This window comes from Ornithorhynchus anatinus, chromosome 16 (assembly GCF_004115215.2).
Source record: "Ornithorhynchus anatinus isolate Pmale09 chromosome 16, mOrnAna1.pri.v4, whole genome shotgun sequence".
In the NCBI taxonomy this organism is placed as follows: domain Eukaryota; kingdom Metazoa; phylum Chordata; class Mammalia; order Monotremata; family Ornithorhynchidae; genus Ornithorhynchus; species Ornithorhynchus anatinus.
Window position 1 is genome coordinate 28,079,403 of NC_041743.1, and position 27,645 is coordinate 28,107,047.

General features: G+C 42.1%; 1 protein-coding gene across 15 annotated transcripts in view; it reads left to right on the forward strand.

The window, feature by feature from the left end:
* Positions 1 to 27,645, forward strand: part of ABLIM1 (actin binding LIM protein 1) — a 272,448-nt gene that overhangs the window by 195,307 nt on the left and 49,496 nt on the right. For 9 of the 15 annotated variants that reach the window (XM_029080393.2, XM_029080392.2, XM_029080396.1 and 6 more), the window contains 3 exons: positions 14,175 to 14,262; positions 17,989 to 18,047; positions 18,917 to 18,994. In XM_029080393.2, coding sequence (XP_028936226.1) covers positions 14,175 to 14,262; positions 17,989 to 18,047; positions 18,917 to 18,994 — 225 coding nt within the window. The remainder of the gene's footprint in view (positions 1 to 14,174; positions 14,263 to 17,988; positions 18,048 to 18,916; positions 18,995 to 27,645) is intronic. The other 6 variants (XM_029080394.1, XM_029080398.1, XM_029080397.1 and 3 more) reach the window with 1 other exon arrangement.

Here is a 27,645-nt window from a genome sequence, read left to right on the forward strand (position 1 = left end):
CAGATAGAAATCCAATTGGGGCTGTATCCGTGCTCAGGAATTTTTCTTGATACAAGGCAACTTCATCCTGCCAATGCCTGAGTTATCAAAAAGTCATATTACATCAACCATTGTTTCCATAGTAAATAAGGGACTAAAGGTAAGAAATAATACATGGCTTCCATTATACCAGGTGAATTTCAAGAAGGTTGTGGGAAACAAAAAAAAAATTTGTTTCAAGCAATTTGTGTTCTCAATACTTTCTCTGGCATTTTCATGAAGTTCACAAGATTGTCTAATTCCCAGATGTGTATTCTCTCACAATCAATTCTATTTATTGAGCACTTACTGTGTGTAGAGCACTGTACTAAGCACATGGGAGATTACGATATAACGGTAGATACGGTCCCTGCCCATAACAAACTTACAGTCCAGAGAGGGAGACAGATATTAATATAAATGAACAAATCAAGGGTATGTACATAATTGCTAAATGGGACTGAGTGGTGAATAAAGGTTACAAATTAAAGTGTAAGTTCAACACAGAGGGAGTGGGAGAAGAGGAAATAAGGGCCTAGTTAGGGAAGATTCTTCGAGACGATGTGCTTTAAATAAGGCTTCGAAGGTGGGGAAAGTGATTGTCAGATATAAAGGGGAAGGGCATTCTAGACCAAAGTCAGGAAGTGGGCAAGAAGTTGATGGTGAGATAGATGAGACTGAAGTACAGTGAAGAAGTTGGCATAAGAGGAGCATCGGGTGTGGGCTGGTTTGTAGTAGGAAATCAGGGAGGAGGAGGCAAGATGATTGAGTGCTTTAAAGCCTGTGGGAAAGAGTTTCTGTTTGATGTAGAGAGGGATGGGCATCCACTGGAAGTTCTTGAGAAGTGGGGTGTCATGACTGAGTGAAGTATGGACTAAAGTGGGGAGAGACATGAGGTGGGGAGGTCAGAAAGGAGGCTGGTGCAGTAATCAAGGCAGGATAGGATAAGTGCTTACATTAAAATGGTAGCATTTTGGATGAAGAGAAAAATAGAATTTTAATAATGTTGTTGAAGGTTGGACCAACAGGATTTGGTGACATTGAATATGTGCGTTGAATTAGACAGATGAGTCGAGAGTGACATCAGGGTTATGGGCTTGTGAGACAAGAAGGACGGTGGTGCTGTCTACAGTGACAGGAATGTTGGGGGTGAAGAGGGTTTGCGTGGGAAGATAAGGAGTTCTGTCTTGGGCATGTTAAATTTGAGGTAAGCGCTGGGGTGGATGCAAGCAAATCCAGTCGCTTTTCCCTTCCCACAGTGAGCTTACAGTTTAGAGGTATAGGTATGGATAAATGAATCACTTTTTGAAAAAGATACAGCAATATATGGTGGTGAATGGGCCAAGGATATTATTTGATAGGTGTGGTCCTCCTATTGTTTTAATATTGGTTTCCAACGTAAATTCTCCATGAATCCTAGAAAAGAGAAATTCTCGGAGTCTCTTATCTTGCATATTCTCACCCTAGTCTGCACTGTCTTTTAAAATAGTTCTAGTCACTGTTGAATTGTTCAAAGAAAGAATTGTTACCAAGTAGGAATGTTACACATTGCGCTTCTTCCAGATTCAGGGAGATGTTAAAGCAACGAGTGATTGTATAAAAAATTTTATATAATGGAATAAGGGACAAAAAGGGAGTATATAAATTAGAATTAGGTGAGAAAGATGTCTTTGACTAGTGTCAAACTATAATCCCATTGCATTGAAATGAATCACATTTTCGGAAGGAAGTGTACAAGATTGTTTTCCTCTTTTAAAATAAACGTTGTGCACATTTTCTTAGGGCAACTTGCTAGGTCTCTGCAAAAGCATAATGGACTAGGAGAGCCTAGTCCAGCTGTGTGATTGTATTGCATACCAAAAATGTGTTTAATCGGGCCTCTTAGCCAAAAGACGAGGTCTGTTGGTGATTAAGTCTGTCCTCTGTCAGTCCAGCTGGCATGTAAGAAATCCTTATGGGCCCCCGTCATTGTACGTTCCTGGCTCTAATTTGTTGTTCAGATGGAAAAGAGGCCAGGAGTGAGATAATACAGAATAGGAAATCTTCAGTTGTGCACTTGCAGAAAAGGAAAACATTTATCTAATCGAGATTAGGTTTCAAGAGTGTTGAATTTATAGGTAAATATTTATCTTCTGAAATTTGGGAGAGAAAAGATGAGGAACCTCAGAAACTGGATCCATGAATTAGGTGTCTTCTGGATTGGAGACCATTTATACTGAGCTATAAAGCTAATGGATTTCTAATAACTGTCCCTGAGACTCTGCTGGTACTTTAATCTTCATTCCTTCACATTTCTAAACCAACACATGCGGCATCTATCGTGCTGGATTCACAGAGTTGCATGCTACTAGCATCATAAAGCCTCTCCCTTCCCTAGCCCAAATTCTTAACAATCCTTTAAAAGATTTCAAATATCTATAAAGGAAAAACTCTGCTGCCTTGTGAACGGATCCATCCCTTTCTTTGAGACCTCAACCAATGAATCATTCAAAATGAACCAAAGTGAATTTAGGAAGAGGGAACCGAGACTATTTAAAATTGTACTCAATGTATCTGTTCTTTTACCGCTTCCAAATTACACACGTATCAGAGGGTGGGTCTCGACTTAGATCATAGTTGGCACACTATGAAACGAGCGAGCACGTCCAGACTACCACTGTGGGGGAAGTGATCTCTCCCCTTAGTGGATCTGGATAATCGTAGGCTGTCTTCACATCCTCACTATAGTAGTGGGGGGTGGAGGTTGGGCTGTAATCCTTAGAGCTGCACAGGGATTTAAATGATTTCAAGACCTCAAACTGGTTTAACACTCTTATTTTATTCCAAAGCCTTTTCTTATCAACGATATGGATTAATCAGTTTTACAGCATCCCTTGGAGGCAGCCAGTGGTGGCTGTTTTTTTAATCTCTGTTCCCAGTTGAAGACACTGGGATGCAGAGAGGTTTGATAACTTTCTGAAGTCATGTGAAAGGTCAGTGACAGCACTAGGAATAGAGAACAGATCTCTTGAATCGTGTGTCTGTGCTCTTTCCATTTAGACCCCATTTTAGATGTCCTTGTCTTTTTGGGTGGACAAATAGATGAGGCAAATTTAGTTTTCATTATCAAAAAAAAAGCCTGAGCATAACACTGCACTGTTACTCCTTCTTTAGACTGTAAGCTCGTCGTGGGTAAGGAAGGTGTTTACCAACCCTGTTATAGTGTAAGAATAATAATAATGATGGTATTTAAGTGCTTACTCTGTGCCAGGCACAGTCGGAGAAGCAGCGTGGCTCAGTGGAAAGAGCACAGGCTTTGGAGTCAGGGCTCATGAGTTCGAATCCCAGCTCTGCCACTTGTCGGCTGTGTGACTGTGGGCAAGTCACTTAACTTCTCTGTGCCTCAGTTCCCTCATCTGTAAAATGGGGATTAAGACTGTGAGCCCCACGTGGGACAACCTGATTCCCCTATGTCTACCCCAGCGCTTAGAACAGTGCTCGGCACATAGTAAGTGCTTAACAAATACCAACATTATTATTATTATTATTATTCCGAGTGCTGGGGTGGATACACACTAATCAGGTTGGACACAATCTCTGTCCCATGTGGGGCTCACAGTCTCAATCCTCATTTTACAGGTGAGATAACTGAGGCACAGAGAAGTGAAGTGATATGCCCGAGGTCACACAGACAAGTAGCGGAATTAGGATTAGAACTCATGACCTTCTCACTCCCAGGCCCATGCTCTGTCCACTACACCAAACTCCTTCTAAGTGGGCAAGTCACTTAACTTCTCTGTGCTTCAGTTTCCTCATCTGTCAAATGAAGTCTAATAGCTGCTCAGCCTCCTAATTAGACTGTGACACCCTTGTGGGACCGGGGCTGTGTTCAACCTAATTATCGTGCACCTATCCCGATGCTCAGTTCAGCATGTGATATATAGTAATCACTTTAAAAATACCACTATTATTATTATCATCATTATTAAATTCTCTTGATTATGCCCTTTTTTGACCATAGTACCAGTTACTTGCACCTCTGGTCCATGTTCTTACTGGTACAGATGGGCCTAATCCATATTTACTTCCCTAATTATCCCATCCTGATTTTTGACAGGCAAGTAAGAGCTTACTTTTTGTAATACATAATTAGAAACAGTGATAGTTAAGCATTGGAGGGAGGAGGAGAGACAGAAGGGTGAGAACATGCCAAAGGGTGGGGGGAGCTAATTTATTAAAACTGCAGTAGACCAGGAGAAGAGCAGAAGGATGAGAATGCATTCAGGAGCTGGGGTGGGGGAAGGGAGAGTTAATTCACTGAGTGCTTTTTGTATGCAGCATTTGGGATAGTGAAAGAGAATTAAGAAACACAGTCTCAAATGACTGTTTTATGCTATTTGTTAAGTGCTGCTATGTGTTAGACGCTATACTAAGCACTGGGATATATGCAAGCTCATCAGGGTGGGCACAGTCCATGTCCCACATGGACCTCACATTTTTAATCCCCATTTTACAGATGAGATAACTGAAGTGAAGAGAAATGAAGTGACTTGCCCAATGTCACACAGCAACAAGTGGAAGATCCAGGATTAGAACCCAGGTCCTTTTGGCTCCCAGGCCTGTGCACTATCCACTAGGCAACACTGCTCTTCTCAAACCTTCCTCTTTCTTCTTCCCTCTTTTTGTCCCTTTTTCTTCTCCTCCCCCTCTCATTACTAAACTTAATTTTTATATAAGAATTATATATTCTCTTTCTTTAAACTATAAACTCCTTGTGGGCAGGGAACATGCCTCCCAATCAGTTATCTTGTACTCTCCTAAATGCTTAGTACAGTGCTCTACACAGAGTTAGCACTCAAGAATTATGATTGATTATGTAATGAATATAATGGCCTCACTCATGTTTTATGGTACCAAAAGTGGGGCAATTAATGTGAATCGATATGATAATTCTCAAGTCAGAGGTAGTGGTGTAGAGATTACTGAGTTTGTTAGAAATCACCTTGAAAATGGGAAAAGTTTTATAGAAATCAGTAGTATTAGGATACTAAATCCAAGAACGTTTGGCGATGCTGGATTTTGCTTGGCACTTCATCTCTCTTGTGTTTGAGACTTGACGTAAGAGACTAAACCCTATTGGGAATTTGTTCTTTAGTTCCATTACTACTGTGAAGAGGGCATTTTTCTCATTCTGACCTCCTCCCTAGACCAACAATGTGGATCAGGCCATCTGGGCAGCTGCCCATTGTGCCACCTTGGTGTGGGGAGACAAGACTTCCCAGATTCCTCAAGTGGTCCTGGGGAAATATTACCAAGTGGTCACATATATACTGCTAGAAACTGGGCTTGCAGCAGAAACCGTGCCACCATCCCCCTGCCTTTTCTGAAAGCTATATCCAGTAGAAACAGTTCGGCTTGGGCCCTTGCTCCAGCTGGGATCCTTGGGACATTTTTTCCCCCTCTCTCTCTGAGCCGGACTTCACAGGCTAGAATTTAATGCTAGTATCTATCAAATGTGAGGGAGGCCAGGTGCGATACAGTCAAATCAGGGTACACTGGAATCCATCAGGGTGGCTCTTTCCTTAGTGAGTATATTTCAAAAGACAAGCAATTCATTAAATTTCTTATAGTCACTAAATTGGAAGGCAGAACATCTTAACCATCTGTTAAAGGCATATGTGTGTTTACGCTAAGATGCTGCAGTTTTCATCCCATCACACTACAAGAGCTGGGCACTCTGTCGTTTACGTGCTCAGCAGCTGGTCTGGGAAAATGGGTGAGAACATAAAAATATCTTGGGCATTGAGCCATCCTGGGTGCGTTCTTGCTCAGAATGACAAACTATCCACCCTCATTTTGACAAAAGACTTCTTTGGAACAGGGCCTACTGAAATAAGAGTAGGTTTTGGTCTGTGTTTTAATCGGGGTTCATCAAGTTTACGTTGAAAAGGTTTTAGATATTTATACGAAACAGCGTATAGACTTCTTAAATTTCTGTGTGGGCAAATGCGCAGCCTGGAATATGTATATTTTGTATGTTCGGTATATGTGTAAACATGTTTGTATGCTGTCATTATACTTTTCTTTGAGCTAGAGTACGAAATACTTATTTGCCGTGAGTCTTTCTCATCAACCCAGCTTGTTTTGTGCCAAGTCAGGGAAATTAAGCTTCTAGTAGGACATGTTTATTAACAAGTCTGTCTTGTTGGATTGGAAGAAAGGGAACAAAATAAAGCTGAGTCAACCCCTACCCTGACCTTTTCATAAAGCAATCAGGTAGCTTTGATTCTATCCAGCCCTTCCCAGAATCAGTCTGGTTAAGCACCTGCCTAATAAGGGAGTTTTTTTCTGGAGGAAGTAAGTGGCATCACTTTTTGAAATGCAGACTTGCAGCACACAAGCAAGGGCCCTAATGGGGCCCAACATTAACCCAGAACACTTCCTGTATATCCACTAATCACTGCTTAGCAAATGCCTTTCATCACCTCCAAACTGAATCGGTCTCCTCCACCTGAGCACTGTATGCTATCCCTGAGCCTACTGTATGATTTAAAAAGTTACCAAATTTTATAAACCCCCTAATTTCTATAAAATTCAGTATCTTTTTATTCATAAATATAAAAATCATTCATAATCTAGGGAATGCCATTATTGGGCCGTAGCATTGGTCCAAACACAGCAGCGCTTTTCCTCTGATAGGGGAAATAGGATGTCTGGAGGAAAGAAGAATTATGGTGGTTGCCTGCCTTGATATCCATAGTAATATTTATGGGTGTATCATGAACATCCAGTCAGAGCAGTCAGAGAATGGTATTTATTGAGTACTTACTCTGTGTAGGTCACTAAGTGCTTGGGAGAGCACAATATGAGTTGGGAAGCATGGAGCTTGCCCACCGGGAGCTTCCAGTGTAGAGAAACATCCCTAACTTTTCCACCAATAATCCATTATAGACCTCATAACCTTTCATTTTTCCAATTTTTGTTTAGTCTTTTGAGATACTTTAGCTGCTTAACTTCCTGTCATACATCTTTTGCTTACTATGTGAAGTTCACCCTATAGTTTGGCTTAATCCTATCACTTGCTAGTTGCAGTGGGTGCCCCGTCAACCTGCTGTGGAATTCCGTGTTTGTCTTGTCCATTCCTTTCATGATTTTTGAGCCTTCATCTTTCCAGAATGAAAAGACCTTTCTCTTTACAACGCTCTGCACACATTAAGCATTCAACAAATACCATTGATTTATTTAGTCTCTCCTTAAATGAAAACTGTTCCATCCCATTGATCATTTTGTCTTTCTCTATAATTCTTTCAGCTTTATTATGTCCTACCTAAAATGTTACATCTAGAATGGTGCACAGTATTCCTGGGCAAAATTGTTTTGTCCCCGCATTTTACCTTTTTTTTCCTATCCATTTTCTAGTTCTAAAAATGTAAGATTTTGGTACACTTGAGTGAGGAAATTCTGGCAAGAGACCTTCTCCTTCTTTCCTCTTGGAATCTCTAAACTAATAAAAACTAAGTCAAACCAATTCTACAAAGGAATTCTAATTCTCCAACTAGTAGTCATCCTAAATCTCTCTTCTGTTCCCATCTACTTCTATCTCAAAAATCCTCAGGCAACAGGCATCCTGAAATCCAATCAAGAAACAAATGAGACAGCTTAGATGTAAATCTAAGCTTGAGTTCTGTCCTGGGACATTCCCAAAGCATTTCAGTGTCTCCTTCACATATCCCCTTTGCTGTACACCGAGCAGCCCCCACCCTGTATACTCCACCTCCAACCCCTACCTTGAATATACTCAGGACAAGTATATATTAAGTCCCTCAATTTTGCCTGTGACTTTGACCCTCTTGCAACCCCTCTCTTCCAATTCTAAACCCCTCCTATGACCAAGAAAGCCCTCTCTCCCCTTAACCGTCTTGTCATTATCTCAGATTTTCCTGTGAAGGAGCTTTCTCTCCCCATTGCCTCAACACTCCCAATGCGTTCAGCCAAAGTTGGCCATTCTTTTCCAGGGGACTATCTTTGATCCCAAGAAAATAGAGATAGGAAAGGAAAGGGGAAAATAATTAATGAGGAAACTAAGGCAGAAAATTAAGGGGCAGTCAGAGAGGTATGATGAGCAGCAGCTGATGGACAGGAGATTAAAGAACATCTTGTTCTCTATGTTTTCTTTAATTCTAGATTTTCACTCAAAAAGTTGTATTTATTGAGTGGTTACTGTGTGCACTTTATTAAGCACTTGGAAGAGTACGATATAACAAAGTTAGTAGACATGTTTCCTGCCCATGAGCTTACAGTGTAGAAAAGGGAGACATGCATTAATATAAATAAATTGCAAATGTGAGTTGCTATTCATTCATTCAATAGTATTTATTGAGCGCTTACTATGTGCAGAGCACTGTACTAAGCACTTGGGATGAACAAGTCGGCAACAGATAGAGACAGTCCCTGCCGTTTGACGGGCTTACGGTCTAATCGGGGGAGACGGACAGACGAGAACAATGGCAATAAACAGAGTCGAGGGGAAGAACATCTCGTAAAAACAATGGCAACTAAATAGAATCGAGGCGATGTACAATTCATTAACAAAATAAATAGGGTAACGAAAATATATTCAGTTGAGCGGACGAGTACAGTGCTGTGGGGATGGGAAGGGAGAGGTGGAGGAGCAGAGGGAAAAGGGGAAAATGAGGCTTTAGCTGCGGAGAGGTAAAGGGGGGATGGCAGAGGGAGTAGAGGGGAAAGAGGAGCTCAGTCTGGGAACGCCTCTTGGAGGAGGTGATTTTTAAGTAGGGTTTTGAAGAGGGAAAGAGAATCAGTTTGGCGGAGGTGAGGAGGGAGGGCGTTCCAGGACCGCGGGAGGACGTGACCCGGGGGTCGACGGCGGGATAGGCGAGACCGAGGGACGGCGAGGAGGTGGGCGGCGGAGGAGCGGAACGTGCGGGGTGGGCGGTAGAAAGAGAGAAGGGAGGAGAGGTAGGAAGGGGCAAGGTGATGGAGAGCCTCGAAGCCTAGAGTGAGGAGTTTTTGTTTGGAGCGGAGGTCGATAGGCAACCACTGGAGTTGTTTAAGAAGGGGAATGACATGCCCAGATCGTTTCTGCAGGAAGATGAGCCGGGCAGCGGAGTGAAGAATAGACCGGAGCGGGGCGAGAGAGGAGGAAGGGAGGTCAGAGAGAAGGCTGACACAGTAGTCTAGCCGGGATATAACGAGAGCCCGTAACAGTAGGGTAGCCGTTTGGGTGGAGAGGAAAGGGCGGATCTTGGCGATATTGTAGAGGTGAAACCGGCAGGTCTTGGTAACGGATAGGATGTGTGGGGTGAACGAGAGGGACGAGTCAAGGATGACACCGAGATTGCGGGCCCGAGAGACGGGAAGGATGGTCGTGCCATCCACGGTGATAGAGAAGTCTGGGAGAGGACCGGGTTTGGGAGGGAAGATGAGGAGCTCAGTCTTGCTCATGTTGAGTTTTAGGTGGCGGGCCGACATCCAGGTGGAGATGTCCCGGAGGCGGGAGGAGATGCGAGCCCGAAGGGAGGGAGAGAGGACAGGGGCGGAGATGTAGATCTGCGTGTCATCTGCGTAGAGATGGTAGTCAAAGCCGTGAGAGCGAATGAGTTCACCGAGGGAGTGAGTGTAAATGGAGAACAGAAGAGGGCCAAGAACTGACCCTTGAACTCCAACAGTTAAAGGATGGGAGGGGGAGGAGGCTTCGGCGAAGGAGACCGAGAATGACCGGCCAGAGAGGTAAGAGGAGAACCAGGAGAGGACAGAGTCCGTGAAGCCAAGGTGAGATAAGGTATGGAGGAGGAGGGGATGGTCGACAGTGTCAAAGGCAAGTGTGACCTTGGGCAAGTCACTTAACCTCTCTGTGCCTCAGTTACCTCATCTGTAAGATGAGTAAGACTGGGAGCCCTATGTGAGCCAAGGACAGTATCCAAACCAACTATCTCATATCTACCCCAGCACTTAGTACAGTGCCAGGCAAAAAGTAAGCTTTTAACAAATACCAATATTACTATTATTATTAGTGCTGGAGGCCTGAGGGAGAAGTGAATAAAGGGTGCAAATCCAAGTTCAAGGGTAACTCAGAAGGGAATGGGAGAAAAGGAAATGAGGGCCTAGTTGGGGAAGGCCTTTTGGAGAAGATGTGCCTTCAGTAAGGCTTTGGGTGGGGAGAGTGATCATCTGTCAGATATGAATAGGGAGGGCATTCCAGGCCAGAGGCAGGACATGGGCGAGGGGTCAGCGGCAAGATAGACAAGATCGAGACACAATGAGTAGGTTGGCATTAGTGGAGCAGAGTGTGTGGGATGGGTTGTAGTAAGAAGTCAGGGAGGTTAAGTAGGAGAAGACAAGGTGACTGAGTGCTTTAAAGCAAATGGTAAGGAGTTTGTTTGATGTGGAGGTGGAGCCATTTTCAATGCCTCCTATCCTTGACTTTGAAAATCTGGTCAAGTAGTGAAAATGAAATATATCTGATATGGGAGACCTGATTATATATTACCACTAAATCAGTTCTATTCTGGAAGGTGATTTGCAGTGTGGCGATCTGAAGAGGTCCTGGAAAAGCGATTCCCATGCATGGTTTTCCCCCTGACCCTCCCCCCATTTCCTCCGGTGCCGAGTGTAGATGTGAAGATTAACATGTGCATGCAGATTTTTCCCAGTCACAGGGAGTCAGGCTGGAGGAATTTCGAATCCCACATTCCCTTCCACGTGATGATCGGCTATATCACAGGGTTCTCCTCAGCCACTTATCTCTTACTTTGTACCAGTGGCTGGCCCTGGTGAGAGGCAGTTGTAGTTTCCATGGATACCGGCTGTCAGCACCTCATGGCAGCACAGAGGGGGACAACTTAAGAACAGTTTATCCGTTAGAGTTTGTCGGTTCGTTTTTCAGCTGCTGCTGTCAGCTCGGAGAAATGTGGGTGGTTTCTTCCAGGACACATTTTTTCAGTCTTATTTTCATTGGTGCATTTGCTTTGGGTCTTGCAGATTTGTTGAAGCACCCCTCCGATGAAAACAATTAAATCCTTCCTGATGCAGACTTAGAAAACTGAACACTTCCAAAGCAGTCCCAAGCTCCCAAATTCATCCTTTTGTTGCTGGGAAGTGGGGTGATAATAGGAAACAGGAAATTTCGCTCTGGGTTATCTTGAAAGGGTTATTTTTGCCTAAAAATAGGCAGCTTGATGTATAAAAAGGGTGAAAATGAAACTTATAACATTTCTTGTGGGGGCAAAGTCTAGCTGATGCTTCATATGCATGTAATTTGAAGCTGCAATTTATTACTTTGGTTTGTTGCTTTATTCACCAAGCCTGTAAAGATGGCTAGACGCATTGTTAGATTCCTGGCATTTAACTTTTGTACTGCTGCTAAGGGCTGTTGATTTTCTTTTCCATTTGCTCAGTGTAGCTGTGGATGTGTGTTGGGTAAAGAGAAATTAAACAGAGGAGGCTCAATCAATCCATCAGTGGTATGTTTTGAATGTTTACTTTGGGCAGAACACTGTACCAAAAGTGCCCGGGTGAGTATGGTTCAGCAGAGTTGGCAGATGGGTTCCCTGTCCACACGTAGCTTATAGTCCACGGCGGGGTTCATGTAAGAGAACAAATCCTGGGAGAATTTAGAAAAACAAGCCCACTGGGAAGCTGGGAAAAGAAGTGGTGGCCTTTTCTGGTGGTGAAAGCAGAATGATAGAATGCAGTACACCAACTGTCTTCGACACTGAAAGATTATTAGGCTTACAAAGTTGTCAAAAGTGTCCTTAGTGAGAAGGAAATACAACCTTGTCAGATAGAAATATAAAGTTGGAAGAGTGCTTAAGTGGACACCTAGGACCATCCCCTTCTTCTAGGCAGATAAATAGTCCTTTTTGACAGATCCCGAGGGAGAGAGCCTACCAAGCTCTTATCTGTGGAGTTCTTCCTTAAGTTCACATGCAGTCCTGGGTTGTAGTTCAAATCTGTTTCCTTTTGTTCATTTCTCTCTCTCTGAATATTTGGTCAGTATTTCCATTTACGTTTTTATCCCTGAAGGTGACATCGTCATCGACATCGCCATCATCTCTATTAAGTGTGGTGCACTGTACTTGTTTAGGAAAACACAGTGAAAATCAAAAGCATACTCCCTGCACACATTGTAGATCAGAGGTGTTAGGATGGAAACAACAAAAAGAAATAACTTTGCACTCAGTGGGCAATGTGAATATGGAATTTGTCACTCAGGAAATTGGGCAGACCAAGAACATCAGAAGGTACAAAAGGGTTTTGGGTGGATTCATAGGTGACAGGACCCTGTTGGGCTGCTAGAACAAAGGTTACGGATGTTTTATGGTAATTCCAGAACCATGATGAGAAGCTGTGTGGTCTAGTGGATAGAGCATGGTCTTGGGAGTCAGAGAGATCTGGGTTCTAATCCAGACTCTGCCTCTTGTCTGCTCTGTAACCTTGGGCATGTCGCTCAGCTTCTTTGGGCCTCGGTTACCTCATCTGTAAAATGAGGATTAAGCCACTGAGCCCCGTGTGAGACAGGGACAGTGCCCATCCTGATTAGCTTGTGTCTACCTCAGCGCTTATCTAGAGGTTTTTAGGACTCACTCTTGGCACACTGTGAAAGACCCAGAAGCAGTGGCAACAGATCATCGTGCTGCACAGATTGAAGTAGTGTAGTTCCGTTAAAGCAGTTAATTTGAGAAGATTGTAAAGCAATATCACCAGAGTTCAAATCTTGTATAAGATTTATCAGATCCACTCACACTGATAAAAATCTCACCATTTGTCACATAGTCTCCTTTACAAATTCTCTCTCTCTTTCTCTCTAAACCATTACACAAGCAAGCCAGTGCACATACTGGTACAATAAACTTAATGCCCCAGTTGCTGACTTGCCCAGTTATTTAGCCTTTAGTTTTCTGAATTAAAGGGAATTAAGGCCAACTCCTTTCCAGTCTGTCATCTGAAACCCCATTTAGAGTTGGTGTTGGCCACATTAATAACTGGTATTTATCTTTTACTCATAGTATCATTAATTCAAGTGTTTTCAACTCTCAATTCCTGCTTAGCTGACCTCCATCTCATCCAACAATTATCTGGCTAAATGGTTTTCTTGGTTTCTATTGTAGCTTTGAGCTCCAAACTCAGTTTTTCTACTTATAGCCTAAGCAAACTCAAGCGTGACCACTCACCATTCCTGACTGTGTGTTCTCTGTGGTTCCTGGCAAATTAGTAGTGATCAACAAACCTTACCAGTGGTGCTTTTCAAGTTCTGTAGATAAAGGATTTTGAACCCAAATTGGCCTCTTGGATCTTTTGTCAGGTATCTGTACAGAGCAGGACAGGATGATGGAGTTGGGATTTTTGGTGATGGAACTTTCACCTTGTGTCGGGGGATGCTTTGCTTTGGTGAAGTTGGCCCTGGGCCAGGGGTACATCCAGCATATTTGGGATTCAGGCAGTGCCTGGGAACAATCATGATTTCCAAATAATAGAAACAATAGATGGAGATGGAATTTGAAGGATTTCTGTGCTGAAATGTTAGATCGGGAGATCAAAGCACTCTTCAAAATCTGTAATGTCGATGGTGGTACAAGCATCTAATTGGATCCAGCTTGTTTAGCAGAAGAAGGTAAAGGAAATGTCAACTAAGGGAAGGAGGTGTGGAGTAGTTAGTCATGAGAAAGAGAAGCCCCTGGAGTTCCAGGTTCCTTGCTTTGGATGGTTTCTATGAAATGAATTAGATGTCTCTGATCAATTCCTCGCAGATCCATCCCAAGGGGAAAAAAATCATTTCAGCTGACATCATTGATGTCTCAGGCAGGAAAGTGGAGATCAGGATCAGGTCTACCAACTCTATTTGTAGAGTGTTGTATTCTTCCATGCACATAGTATATTGCTCTGCACCTAGTAAGTGCTCAGTAAATACCACTGGTTGGTTGATTGAAGGTCAGTAGGAACCAAATGACTGGGCTTGTGATACACTGGCAAGACTGGGAGTAACTTGGACTTTAACCACTTGGGCCCCACCTGGTCTGATGTCAGCTTTCAGGGTAACTAGGAAAAGAGCTGGATCATAACTGATACGAAACAAATGGATCAAAGGCAGGCCTTAGGATTGGTCAGGATACTTGGTAAAAATAAAGTAATAATCAATTCTCCCATTTTTCTTTTAGGCAGGAGACAAGCATTATCACCCGAGCTGTGCACGATGCAGCAGATGCAATCAGATGTTCACAGAAGGAGAGGAAATGTATCTTCAAGGTAAGGATGGCTCCAACACCAACCATCACTGCTGTCCTAAATTAACCCTGGGTTTTGTATGAACAGATTGCTGCTTTAACTGCTCTGCTACGTGAATTTTCCCAAGCCGTAGTGATTGTGGATGGAAGCTACCTAGTGAGGGGATTTAACTGACTGGCACATGAGCCTCAGCTCTGTCCAGGTTTGTGTCCCCACCTCTTTCCACTGCCACCCCTCTTTCTCCCCCCCACAAAAAAACTGGAATGGATCCAGAGAAGAGCCATGGAAGTGATAACAGGTCCTATGAGGAAAGGTTAAAGAAATTGGGGTTTTTTTTTTTGCCAAAGGAAAAAGAAGACTAAGGGTCAGCTTAATAACCATCTTCAAGTGCATGAAAAATTTGGGAGGGCAGCATGCCAACTAGTTGGTCTTCCCCTTCAGTGAAAAAGAGTAAAAGAAAATGAATGGGATCGTATAAGGCAAGGAGGTTTTTGGTTGGGCTTAAGGAAGAATTTCTTGGCCATTCGGTTGGCAAAATAGTAGAGCAGGCTTCTGTGGGGGACTGTGGAGTTGCCAGGCTTAGAGACTTTTTAAGAAAGAATAGTCCACCCTGTCGTGGTATTGTAGGTATTCACCTGCCTGAAGGAAGGGCAGTTGGATCCAGATGATACCTCGGAGACTTCTAGAGCTCTGTCTTTCTACAGTTCTACAGTCCTCCTCCTCTTTTGATGGGGTCTATCAGAGGGGTCCCTGAGGTTAGAAAGGAAATGCTACCATTGCAATACCGGAATAAGAGTTGGTGTGCCTTTCTGTTCTCTGAAAAAGAACTAAGAGTAGAAACCCTTCTTAAGGAATGCATTTGAGGAAAGATATCACACCTCTCCTCTGAAACCTTTTTAGGCCTTGGGTTTCAGGAAAGAGTTTTTGATCCATGCAATCCTCTTTTTCTTTTTTTTTAATGGTATTTGTTAGGCGTTGGCTGTGTGCCAGGTACTGCACTAAACTCTGCAGTAGTAGATATAGGCTGATCAGATTGGACACAGTCCATGTCCCACATGGGGCTCACAGTCTTAATCCCCATTTTACAGATGAACTAATTGAGGCACAGATAAGTGATTTGCTCAAGGTCACCCAGGAGACAAGTGGTGGAGCCAGGATTAGTAGCCAGGTCATCCAACTCCCAGGCCTGTGCTCTCTCCATTAGGCCATGCTGCTTCCCAAGTCCTATTCCTTCCTGCTTTAGCTGTGATCTCTGTGGGGGACAACGACCTGATTATCTTGTATCTACCCCTGTGCTTAGTACAGTGCCTGGCACATAGTAAACACTTAAATACCATAATTAATTATTAACACATTTGATCACAGTCTTCACCTTAGCACATTATCACACTGGCATGTCACAGTGAGAGTTTTTGCACAATAAGTTGTCAGGTGGGACGCTTGAGGGACAGTCCCAGGCACAAAGACACAGACAGCATTATTTGGAAGGAAGGAGAACGTTAAGGAAGGACCAGTGGATTTGTTATTTTTAAATTGTATGTTTTCTCCCTTGTGAAAATCTGTCAGTTTTTCTCCATCGCCAAAAGCCCATAGGATAGGCTGTATCATTCCAACAACTATACAAGCCCTTTTGATATTTTTGTCTAGTAAAATAAGCTTCTGTAGTTGGAGGCAACACATCAGCAAAACTGGATATGGCTCAAGGTGGCATACCTCATTTTATTTTTGTAAAGATTATACCCTAATATTAGTCCTTTATAGAGAACTCTGAATACTTGGATCTGTAATATAATAATGTATAGTATATGATAAATGCTTACTCTTTGCCAGGAACTGTAACTAAGCACTGGGGTGGATTCAAGCAAATTGGGTCGGACACATTCCCTGTCCTATGAGGGGCTCACAGACTCAATCCCCATTTTGCAGATGAGGTAACTGAGGCACAGAGAAGTGAAGTGACTTGCCCAGAGTCACACAGCAGACAAGTGGCGGAGCTGGGAATAGAATCCATGATCTTCCGACTCCCAAGCCTATGTTCTATCCATTACACCGTGCTGCTTCTTTGTACCCTTGTACCCCACCCTCAGACCCACAGCACTTATGTGCATATCCATAATTTATTTATACTTATGTCTGTCTCCCCCACTAGGCTGTAAGCTCACTGTGGGCAGGGAGCATGTCAACCAAATCTGCTGTGTTGTACTTCCCCAAATGTTTAATACAGTGCTGTGTACATAGTAAGCACTCAGCTACCCTTGATTGATGCATTGTTTTAAAACTGCTTTGGGCTTTATACGTTGTTTTATTCAAAAAAGAAAACCCTGAAAAATGACCATGAATGTTAAAACCAAAGTCAAGGTTCTAAGATCATCCTACCTAAGCCATCCCAAATTCAAATGTATCCTAAAAGGGCCAAGTTTAACTGAGACAGTGTAAGTTATATATAAAATGAGATGCCCTTTTGTGGATTATATTGTGATCCATTTCACAATTTACTATCTGTTGCCAAATGAGTTGTGTATTCCCAGAATGGACCAGATTCGTTTTTCACTTTTTCAGGCATTTTTATATTCCATTATTTGATTATCCAGCACATGTATGAACAGTGGAGGCCAAAATGGAGTCACCATCTGCTCACATAAACTCCACTGTAAATAAAGGATACAAATGCTAATAGACCTGGACTACAAGATTCATAGTTGTCCCCTGGTGGTTGTTTGAGTAGAGAAGGCTATTGAACACCTATAGTACAGAGCCAGCCTTTTTCAAAAAAGCACATTTGTGTTGAGTAAAATTATGGACTAGAGTCTGCTCCAAGTTCCTGTGTCAAGGCAAACTTTGGGCCACTTTCCTTGTTCCCTCAGCATGGCCTCAGTAGCGTGAGTAATTTATTCTTCCACAGATTGAACTCAAAGCCAAATATCTGATGCTGTGATTCACATTCCAAGGGTTTGTCTGACCTCCTGATAATACTGTTTACACTCTTTGCTGCTGACAATCAAAAGCAGATCTGACACTTTGTGCTCTGGCCTTGTGTCAAGCAGAACCATCATAACGAAAGCTTCCTTTGGAACTGACCCTGTCCCTTTACTTTTCTAGTTTCTCTGTGTTAAAAGGATTTCCTGTGTTTTACTGTCTGCCTTTTGAATTGTAATTCTTTTAAGTTCCTTAAGGATCGTTTTTTGTCATGGGAGAGGGAATGTATTTGTGAGTTAGGAAACTACTGTTTCTTCTTTGTTAAATGGACAAAATGCTGAAGAGTTAGTTATACTGATGTAAGTATTGCATTCTTGTCTTCCATTGCATAGAATTCAGCAGTATTGGGAAGGGACCAGATGGTACATTTCTGTTCACAATGCAAACATATTTCTCAAGTGTATATGGAAAGGTAGTGTTATTTGAAATGAACACAGATTTTTGTCAACGTACATTGACAGTTCCACTCATAACAAAGACACCCAAAGGGTGTGATGGTTCAGTCTTTTCTGCAGTGTGCAATTGCATCCTTTTGGAAATAAGCAAGAGATTGAAACATGAGACCTCCCTTCAAAACTGTATAGTCTTTTGATTTCCAAATTTCCCTGTCACTGCTTTCCCTACTCTAAGGAGAATTTGGTTGAGGAATGAGAGTTCCTTTTCCATGTCAGTGTCATTTCAGCATCCAAGTCAGCCTGCTCATGCAATAATGGGAGTGCCTTTTTGCATTATTCTCTACTCCAGTAATTATAATGGATTCTATCTTTCCAGGTTCCACAGTCTGGCATCCGGACTGTAAGCAGTCCACTAAGGCAGAAGAAAAGCTTCGGGTAAGATTTTTTTTTTTTAATGAGGAAAAAGTGATGCTGAGCTCGAGTAGCAGATTAATATTATTTGCATATTTAATAACAGATTTCCCTCTTGCCAGTCAGAAACTTTTGTTTATCCATAGCCAATTTGGCACTCAGGTTTAGATATCATGGAAACCTGGAGGACTTGTTTTTTTGTGTTTTGTTTCAAAAGATGGAGGCATTCTTGCTTCAGTCCAGCAGTTTCTAAGGAAAAAACCCATGGGAAAAACTGAGCCACGCAAATACAAAAATGAGTCATTTTAGTTCTTTGCTCAACATCTCTTTAACTTGATTATTAGCCATATAGCCTTCTGTGGAAGCACTTAACAGAGAATATTTCCTTTGGACAGTAAAACTAATAGATTTGACTCTGACCTGTACTACCTTTCACCCATTGTGGTTTAGGTGGTGAATATCCCAACAGTTTGCAAGATCCAGATGGTAGATTAGAATAAAGGCAAAGGTGGAGTGAGGCGGGGTGTCTCAGTGATTACATAACACCTTGTAAGTTCCCTTATTTCTCTCCTCCTCCACCCATCCATCTCCTCCCTTCTCATTCATGGCATCCCTCTCCTCCAGCAACCCCCAGGGAAAATTGATTGTGGGGAAATGAGAGGAAACCATCTCTAATTGGAGAATGGGAGGTGGGAGGTTCCTGAAAAAGGCAGACAAGCATCTCCAATTGTGGGCTGTACATCAGTGGGGAAATAAGAATTGAGGTACATAACTTCACATTTCAAAAAAACTTCTCAGCATTCTTTCTACACTGAATTCAAGGACAAGCTGAATGATGTTTTTGCACCGAGAGATAATACTTTTTCACTCTTTTCTTTTATGTTTCACGGCAGCCCCTAAATGTTCCTCGTTCCTCATCTGATTTCTTTTACCCTAAAAGTCTGATTCGCCGTACACGATGGTCTCCGCAGGTTCGCCATTGTGTTTGGATTTGTGTTGCTGAGCTGTGTTGTTTAAGCGCCAGATTTTTGCTTCTCATTTTGCTGCTTTTCCTTGTAGTATCTTAGACAGAAACTTTCGTGGTCCCCAAAAAGCAAGCTATAGTTTTCTAATCTTTACACATTTATTTCTGTCTAATGCTTCCTTTGGGTGCTGTGATTGGGAGGGCCTGGTGAAAGTTGGTGTGTAGGAAAACAGCCCCTTGTTTATTAATGTGATTCATTATTGAAAGGGCCAGCTTTCATTTACATTTTCAGCTTTTCCCAGGGTCTACTTCAAAGTGCCTGAGAGGATCTCGAGTATTAGTATTGCCCTTTATTTACTCCATCCTCATCCCCACAGCACTTAAGTACCTATCCATAATTTATTTTAAGGCCTGTCTCCCTTTCTAGACTTTAAGTTCCTTGTGGGCAGAGAACATGTTTACTAAATCAATTATACTTAACTCTCCCAAATACTTAGTGTAGTGGTCTTCGCATAGAAGGTGCTCAGTAAATATGATTGATTTATTGTTTAGCCTCAGAATCAAAGGGCTTTGTTCATGCACTGCATTCCATTTTTAGTTGAGGCTGGAATACCGACCATACCTGCCCAGGGCAGTTCTGAAACATTATAATGGAGAGATTCACTCTTCATGAAAACTTTATGCTTGTAGGAAAAGATGCATTTATCGGTTTCTCATTCTACTACATAAGAAGGAAACAGTAGAAGAGGGTTTTGGGGGTTTTTTTGTGTGTGTGTTTTTTTTTTTTTTAGAAAATTGAAGCAATACCCTTGGCTGTGAGCATAACCAATATACTATGTTAATTTATTTTTTAGTAAAAGCTAATGTTTTATTGCACCTTCATTCCTAAGGAATTTTGCTAGGTTGAAGCTGCTTGGGGGCAGAGATCATGTCTACTAGCTGTATTGTTTTTCCCCAAGTGCTAAGTACGGTGCTCCACACAAAGCAGGCGAGGAAATGCTCAGTAAATACCAGTGATTGTTTGGATTTCAACAGTGGGTCAAGTTTGCATTCTACGTTCTTGGATTTTAGCTGTTGACTATAGAGATTATAGACAGGATGTGACAAAAAAAAACAAATCAAACAAGCGCCTGTGTCTCAGGCAACAGAAGGTGGGACCCTGTTAGCAAGAGATTGTATGGGAGTTAAGATGCTCAACAGAGAGTCCACCTTGGTCTGGAAATCTTCATTCATTCATTCAGTAGTATTTATTGAGCACTTACTATGTGCAGAGCACTGTACTAAGTGCTTGGAATGTACAATTTGGCAACAGACAGAGACCCAATAACAGGCTCACAGTCTAAACTGTCCAGGTTACCCTGCCCATTCCGTGGCCTGAGCAGAGTTGTTATAGCCATGAGGGGTGTGTGTGTGTGTGTGTTGCATATGCCCCCTTGAGCAATTACTCTCCTGCTGAGGGTAAGGCCTCTCATGAGCAAAGCCACCACACACAGGCCCAGATCCCCGGTCATCATGCCAAGAAAGGGGCCCTGCCCCAATAAGCAAAATAGGGGAACCGCAGGGGCGACAGACATGCCTGAGCAAAACTCAAACCCAACTGTGTTCAGCTCTGAGGAGGCCTCACCCAGCCTGTAGACTCGGTGCCTGTGGGACCTGCAAGTTGGGCTTGGCCAATGTTGGATTTTAATAAGCCCAAACTCCTAATCGGCAAGCCTCAAAAGGAAAGGATACACAAAGGAATCTGAATTTTCAGGAGAATACCCCTTCTTGTAATATTCTGACCAATTTATTTGGATTCCATCTGGAGCCTGCCAGAGACCCATTAGGGCAGAAAGGTATTTTAGGAGGTTAATACATTTTCTAAATTTCTTTATGGTTCAACTGTAGGGTAGGGCCTGAATTGGGTTGGGGGGGCACTTATCTTCATGCCCTGCCCCAAATCCAGTGAGCTCCCCTGCCATGTCTCAAAATGTCCTCTAAGACATCTTTTGTAGTCTTTTTCTGCACTGGTCACATTTTATTTCTCAAACACTGCACCCACTTCATTTTAAATTGAATTTATTTAGGAAAACAGATATTAGTTCAGAGGGATGAATTCATAACCCAAAGGAAAAATACAGCTGGGTCAAGTTTCAAATTTATTTTATTTAAACCAATCAAATAAATCATTTTGCAGGGGTTGTTTTCCTCCTCTTTATATTGCTTCATGCCAGGAATAGATTCATTCATATTTTTTGAGCATTTCCTATGTGCACAGACCTGAAAAAGGCTCTCAGGAGCCTAGAACAAAAGGATGGACTGATGGATATGGTGTAATTATGCTGTAATTTGTACCCAGAGATGAAGCTATTGACTGTGAGAGTGCTTAGTACAAGTGCCTGGCACAGAAGCGCTTAACAAATGCCAGCATTGTTATGAATGCATTTGGATTTGGCAAAAAACAATCAGTGTACGAGCCATACATTATATATTTTACACATATGAAGATCTTTATTTCCATCCATAATTGTTTTTAACTTAAAGTATGTATTGTCATAGATGTTTCAACTTAGCGAAGTAGATAAATTTCCATTATCTAGAATAGAATGGGATCAGTTGGATTTCAGTTCCATCACATCACCACCTTGATGTGAAGTTGTGAAGAACTTGGAAATAAGACAGGGGAAACCAAGACCTTTGTTAGATGAACCAACCATAATGCAGACCATTGGAAGAAGACTATTTTGACAGATCATTTGAATAATTTTTCCTAATATTCCTTTAATTTGGTTCTTAAAAATTTTGGTCTAAACAGGAACTTATTTCCATTTTTCTCTGCCTTGTTGAAACAAGAACCACTATAGTTGCTGATCTTTAAGTGAAGCTTATACCTCAGATGCAAAAACCTATTTGCACTGATGTAGAAGAGAACTCTACTGTAACATCCAGTAGCCTGAGATATTAAAGCATCTTTCAGCCTGTTATTCCTCTTATGAGCCTGAATGCGGAGAGTTGACACCCTGTGATTCACCCTCTCTCCCTTGTTCAGTAGAACTCTCTCAAAAAAAAGAATGCTTTAGAAAAAATATCCCAAGTTTTATTTACTCATGGCAGAAGTAATTAGATTGGCATTTCCTTAATTAACTTGTAGTGGCTTGGGGATGACAACATACTTAAAAAGGGGCTTGCTTATCTGACCTGAGGAGGTTAAAGAATAAAGAAACTACTATAGAATCAAAGAAGCATGCATTTTCTTAAGAAAACTATTACTTAGACTGTGAGCCCGTGGTGGGACCTAATTGTCTTGTCTCCGTCCCAGTATTTAATACAGTGTTTGGCACATAATAAGCACTTAACAAATACCACTGTTATTGTTATTATTATTAACACTAATAACTAGTCATCTTTTAAAGAGTGGTTTTGCAGATTTCTTATGCACCAAGCCAATTGTGTGAATAAAGGAGAGGTAATGATTAAAAATTCTACATGTTACGGGAAAAGAAGAAAATGAGTATGTAGTAGAATAACACAAGGAAGGCTTTTCTCCCCCATCTTGCATGTAGCTTTTTTTTCCCCGACTATTTTCCAAGTGTAATCAACATAATAGTTGTTGGGGGAAAAAATAACCTGGAACCAACTGGAGAATTTGTTGTGTGATTGACTGTAATGAGAACTGATGGTAGAAGTAAAAACTTCCTGAAGATGGGATGGTGAAAGCGGCGACAGAACAAGCTACCCGCTTATGCTGATATTCAGATTTATCTCAATGCTACCTCCCACACAGAAGCCATTTTTCCTCTTCTGCATTAGTTGTGTTACTCTTCAATAACAGTTTGGAGAATGAAAAATCATTCCTTCTTCTGCAGCTCTTCCCACCACATTGTCTAATGAACTCCTACAAAAGGCAGGTACTGTAAACGAGAATGGATCATGGTCTGTAGCACAAAGACCTTCTGTGACCTGTGGCAGTAGATGCATCCATAATTCTTCATGGGATCATCATAGATCTGGTTCTTAGTTGCCTGTAGCTTTCATCTCTTCCTTTAGAGCACGGCTTTGTATACCTGTCCATTAGACATGTGTAGGCATTGCATTCCTGCCTTACGGTGGGTGGGGAAGGACAAAGGGCTCTGAACAATGTGCCTTAGAAAATGACATACAGTGCAAGATGATACATAAATGAAGGTAAATCAAAAGTGTAATTTCCTCATGTATACATCAGTCCAAGCTTTGGGAAGAGTTGTTAATGTGGAAATGATCAGATGGGTGATGATGAATTGGCAGGCAGGACTCAAAAAGACTCCTTATAGTCATTACTTCATTAGGATGATAATTAGCCTTCAGTGGCCCTAACTAGCCCTTTGAATTGCAGGAAGAATGACCAAAAGGCAAGACCCAGGATAGAAACGTCGGATGAAAAGAACCCAGTAAAAGTGTTTTTTAAGAACATTTTGTGAGGACTCAAGCTTTGTCAAACATTTCAACTACTAACAGTGGTTTGATCTCATCATTATCTTTCCTGCTGAAACGAGTGGCTCATTTTTGATGAGTGCTTGAGCTGTTGATCTCTTTCCCTAATGGAGAGATTATTTAGCAGGAAAATAGTCTGTCCCCTGAGGATAAAGAAGTGTGAACACAAGAGCATTGTTCTATGAAGATAGCTAGCAAAAGGTCCAATATAAAGTAATTTATGGAACTCCCTGCCTGACAGAATTTATTATAGTAATAAATCAAGGGTATTATGTCATTTTTAGGTCTACTTCCTCTAGTTCCTAAAGCAATGATTAGTTCATTCATCTTGCCTATTCAGTTGCCAAAACGATCAGACATGTTCTGGATAGTGAAGAATCATGGCCTCTGACTCTTCTCCTCCCTTTTTCTATTTGTGGGTAGGATCAGAAGAAGGAGCTGATAATTTCCAAACAGTCCTTTTCAAAGTATTTTCCCCAGTACCCAAAAATGAACAGATGATTGAGCATGCGTGCGTCATAGTGACCTATGCTACTTGCTCCAAAATAAACACTGGCTGCCTTTAGGACTTACTGCTTTATAATCCCCACCCTCAGGCCCACAGCACTTATGTACATATCTATAAATTATTTATATTAATGTCTGTCTCCCCCTCTGTACTTTAAGCTCTTTGTAGGCAGGGAATTTATCTACCAAGTCTGTTTATATTGTACACTCCCAAGCACTTAGCACAGTGTCCTGCACACAGTTAAGTGCTCAATAAGCATCTTCATTAGGGATTCAGTTAGAAGTATAACAATCAGTAAATAGCATTTGATTTTGGTTGAAATAATTCTGTTAATTCAGATATGAGAGTATCATCTTGAGTTCAACACACTTGGTCCATTGTCTCTGAATTCAGTGGATTCAGTGGGGTTTAGAGCTTTTGAATCTAACTGGGATGCATTGGAGCTCTAGATTATGAAGGAGCACAAAGGAAAGAGTTATTAGAGTCCCTGGATTTTAGCAGGATTTTGCCTCCTAAAGGAACTCAAAATGAGGTGATTTTAAGGCAAGATAGTAGTGAGGGGTGATGGGTTGGCATTAAGTACCTAAGGGACGGGGACACTGCCTCATTCAACTGTTTTGAACAGAACTTGGTATAGCAACAGCTAGGCACTGAGCACTTGTTGACAACGATGATGGAGATAACAGGATCTGAATATACCTCTAATTGGTCAAGGATTGTGTCTTTTTGTTTTCTGGGTCTTAGCTACTTGAGGCGCTCTATAAGCAAGGCATCCATGATCATAAAATTATCAGGCAACCAGAAAGATGAATGGGGTCTTATGATTTAGAAATTTTGAAGTTATTAAATTGGTGGGCCAATTAAACATGAGAGGATGGCTAATTGTAGACAGTGGCAGCATTAGAATTCCTAGGGCAGAAGATTACAATCTCAGTGTGAGTCGGTGCTTTGGAAAGAAACTAATAGGCACAATAAATGAGGCCGGGGATATATGAATGTGTTATAGTCCTTGAGTGCCAGAGATTGTAAATCAGGGATTGTTTTGACAGATAAAAAGACCCAGGGAAAGGGCGCCACATTTATCAAGGAAGAGGGATGGATTTCTCTTTTGAGAAATGAGTTCATTCCAGTGGCAATGAAAATAACTCCCTAGCTTGCTAGCAACTGTGTTTTAGAATTTTTGTCATACACAGCCTGACGATTTGCTTAATATGGCTGAATTCTCTTCTTGAACTCCTAATAAGTTATCAAGGGTTGCCATTAGGAGGTGATAGGGAAGATCTGGAAGCCAGTGACTATTTGGAAATGGCCATGGTTTAAACCTATTAAAGGGAAAGAGGGAATGCTGCCACCCTTCATTTGAGAGTAAGGGTAACTAGTTTGACATAAATATCCAGTTTAGCAGTAAATCAACTTTATTAGTAAATGATTGCAAGACATCTGGAGAGGCTGTAATTGGCATTTGCTCTATTTCTCGCTATGATTTTCCATCTTGGTTCTTTCTGGTGCCTCTCTTGCCTCTTTGGCTTATCTTTTTAAATCTCTTTTGCCACCCTAACTGCATGTGTACCTAGAGGCTGTTCCGAGTCCCCTTTTCTCAAATGCCCCTGCCTCCCTTGGGTAGTTCATCTGCTTCCATGGCTTCAACTACTACCTTATGTGGATGGCTCTCAAATCTAACTCACTAGTCCCTACCTCTCTCCTCTGAGATTTAGCACCTCCCCGTGACTCCAGGACATCTCTACAGGGATGGCCCTGACACTTCAAGCTCAATATAGCCAAAAACGGAACACCCCATCTTCTTTCCCAGATCCTCTCCCCTGCCTAATGTATCCATCCCTATTTGACAGTGTTACCATCCTCCCCATCCCTGAAACCTGTGAACTCGGCAGTATCCTTGATTTCTCCTTCTCTTTCAAATCTCATATTCAGACGGTTTCTAAGACCTGTTGTTCTTTTTTTCTTCCACAACTTTTTCGGGATCAATCCCTTTTACTCCATCTAAGCAGCCAACACAGTGTCTAGGCAACATATATTCCAGCCTCGATTACTGCATCAGCCTCCTCACTGATCTCCCTGTCTCCAATCTTAATCTCACGCCATGTCTAGACCATATTTCACTCATCTGCCTGCTTCATTTGTCTAAAATGTCATTCTGTACACATCCCCCACTCCTCAGAAATCTCTAGTGGTTGCCCATTCCTTGCCGTATCAAGAGGAAACTCTTGACCATTGGCTAAAAGCATTGTCAGCTCTCTCCCTCCTAATACTGCTACTATTACTAGTAGTATTTCTTAAGCGCTTACTGTGTGTCAAGCACTGTTCTAAGTGCTGGGATAGATACAAGCTGATCACACTGGACATAGTCCCTCTCCCACATGGCTCTCACAGTCTTCATCCCCATTTTACAGATGAGGTAACTGAGTCACAGGGAAGTTGTGACTTGCCTAAAGTCACACAGAAGACAAGTGACTGAGCCAGGATTAGGACCCGCTACTTAACCACTTTCCTCTCCCACTACAAGTCAAGTCTTATCTTCATTCTTGTCAAGCTAACCCAACTCTGTGCCTCCTTTCTCATCTCTCTTGCTGCCAACCTCTTGTTCACCCCCTGCCCCAGAGTGTAGAAGTTCCTCCCCCTTCATATCTAGATTATCTCCTGTTCTTTCCATCTGAAATCACATCTCCAAGAGGGGTTCTCCAGTTAATCTCTAATCTGTTTTTGTTCAAGCATAAAGTGACATGAGAAGGGAGAGCCGAACATCACCCAGTACCTTTTCCCAGGTCAGGACAAAGGAAAAGCCAGGGAAATGCATGTCTAATGCTTCTAGAAGCTAGAGCGTAGTGTGGCTTACTGGATAGAGGACAGGCCTGGGATTCAGAAGGACCTGGTTTCTAATTTTAGCTTTCTTCTTACCTGCTGTATAACCTTTGGCAAGTAACTTAACTTTTATGTGCCTCAGTTGCCTCATCTGTAAAGTGAGGACTGAGACTGTGAACCCTATGTGAGACGGGGAATGTGTCCAACCTGATTGGCTTATATCTACCTCAGCACTTAGTAATAATAATAGCAGTAATGAAGATGGTATTTGTTAAGTGCTTACATTGTGCCAGGAACTCTACTCAGTGCTGAGGTGGGTACAAACAAGCAAATTGCATTGGCTACAGTCCCTGTCCCATATGGGGCTCACAGTCTCAATTCTCAATTTGTAGATGAGGTAACTGAGGCACAGAGAAGTGAAGTGTTTTGACCTAGGGCAGACATCAGACAAGTGGCGAAGTCGGGATTAGAACCCCACGGGCTCTGACTCCCAGGCCTGGGCTCTATCCACTAAACTACGCTTTTTCTCAGTACAGAAAGGCTATGTGCATCTTCCTGACGTACAGTTTCCACCAGCACCCAGAAACAGCTGAGTTTGTGCAGATGTTCTCCTTGGTCCTTTCCTTCTCTCTTAGTTCAGGCTCGTGCCTGCTCCACTGTCATTAGGCTTGATGTAAGCCACAATGGGCCCCTATAGCCACTGGAGGACTTTCGCTCAGTTCATCTTATACATAAGGGAGGCTGGGTTACTCTGAACAGTGAAGGAAAAGCACACATTAAACATAGAAGCATTTCACTCCCTCCTACTCTGCCATAGAAGTGTACAGACAACACTAATGTTCTTATGTGAGGTTAGTGAGGAATCTGATAGGACAAAAGAA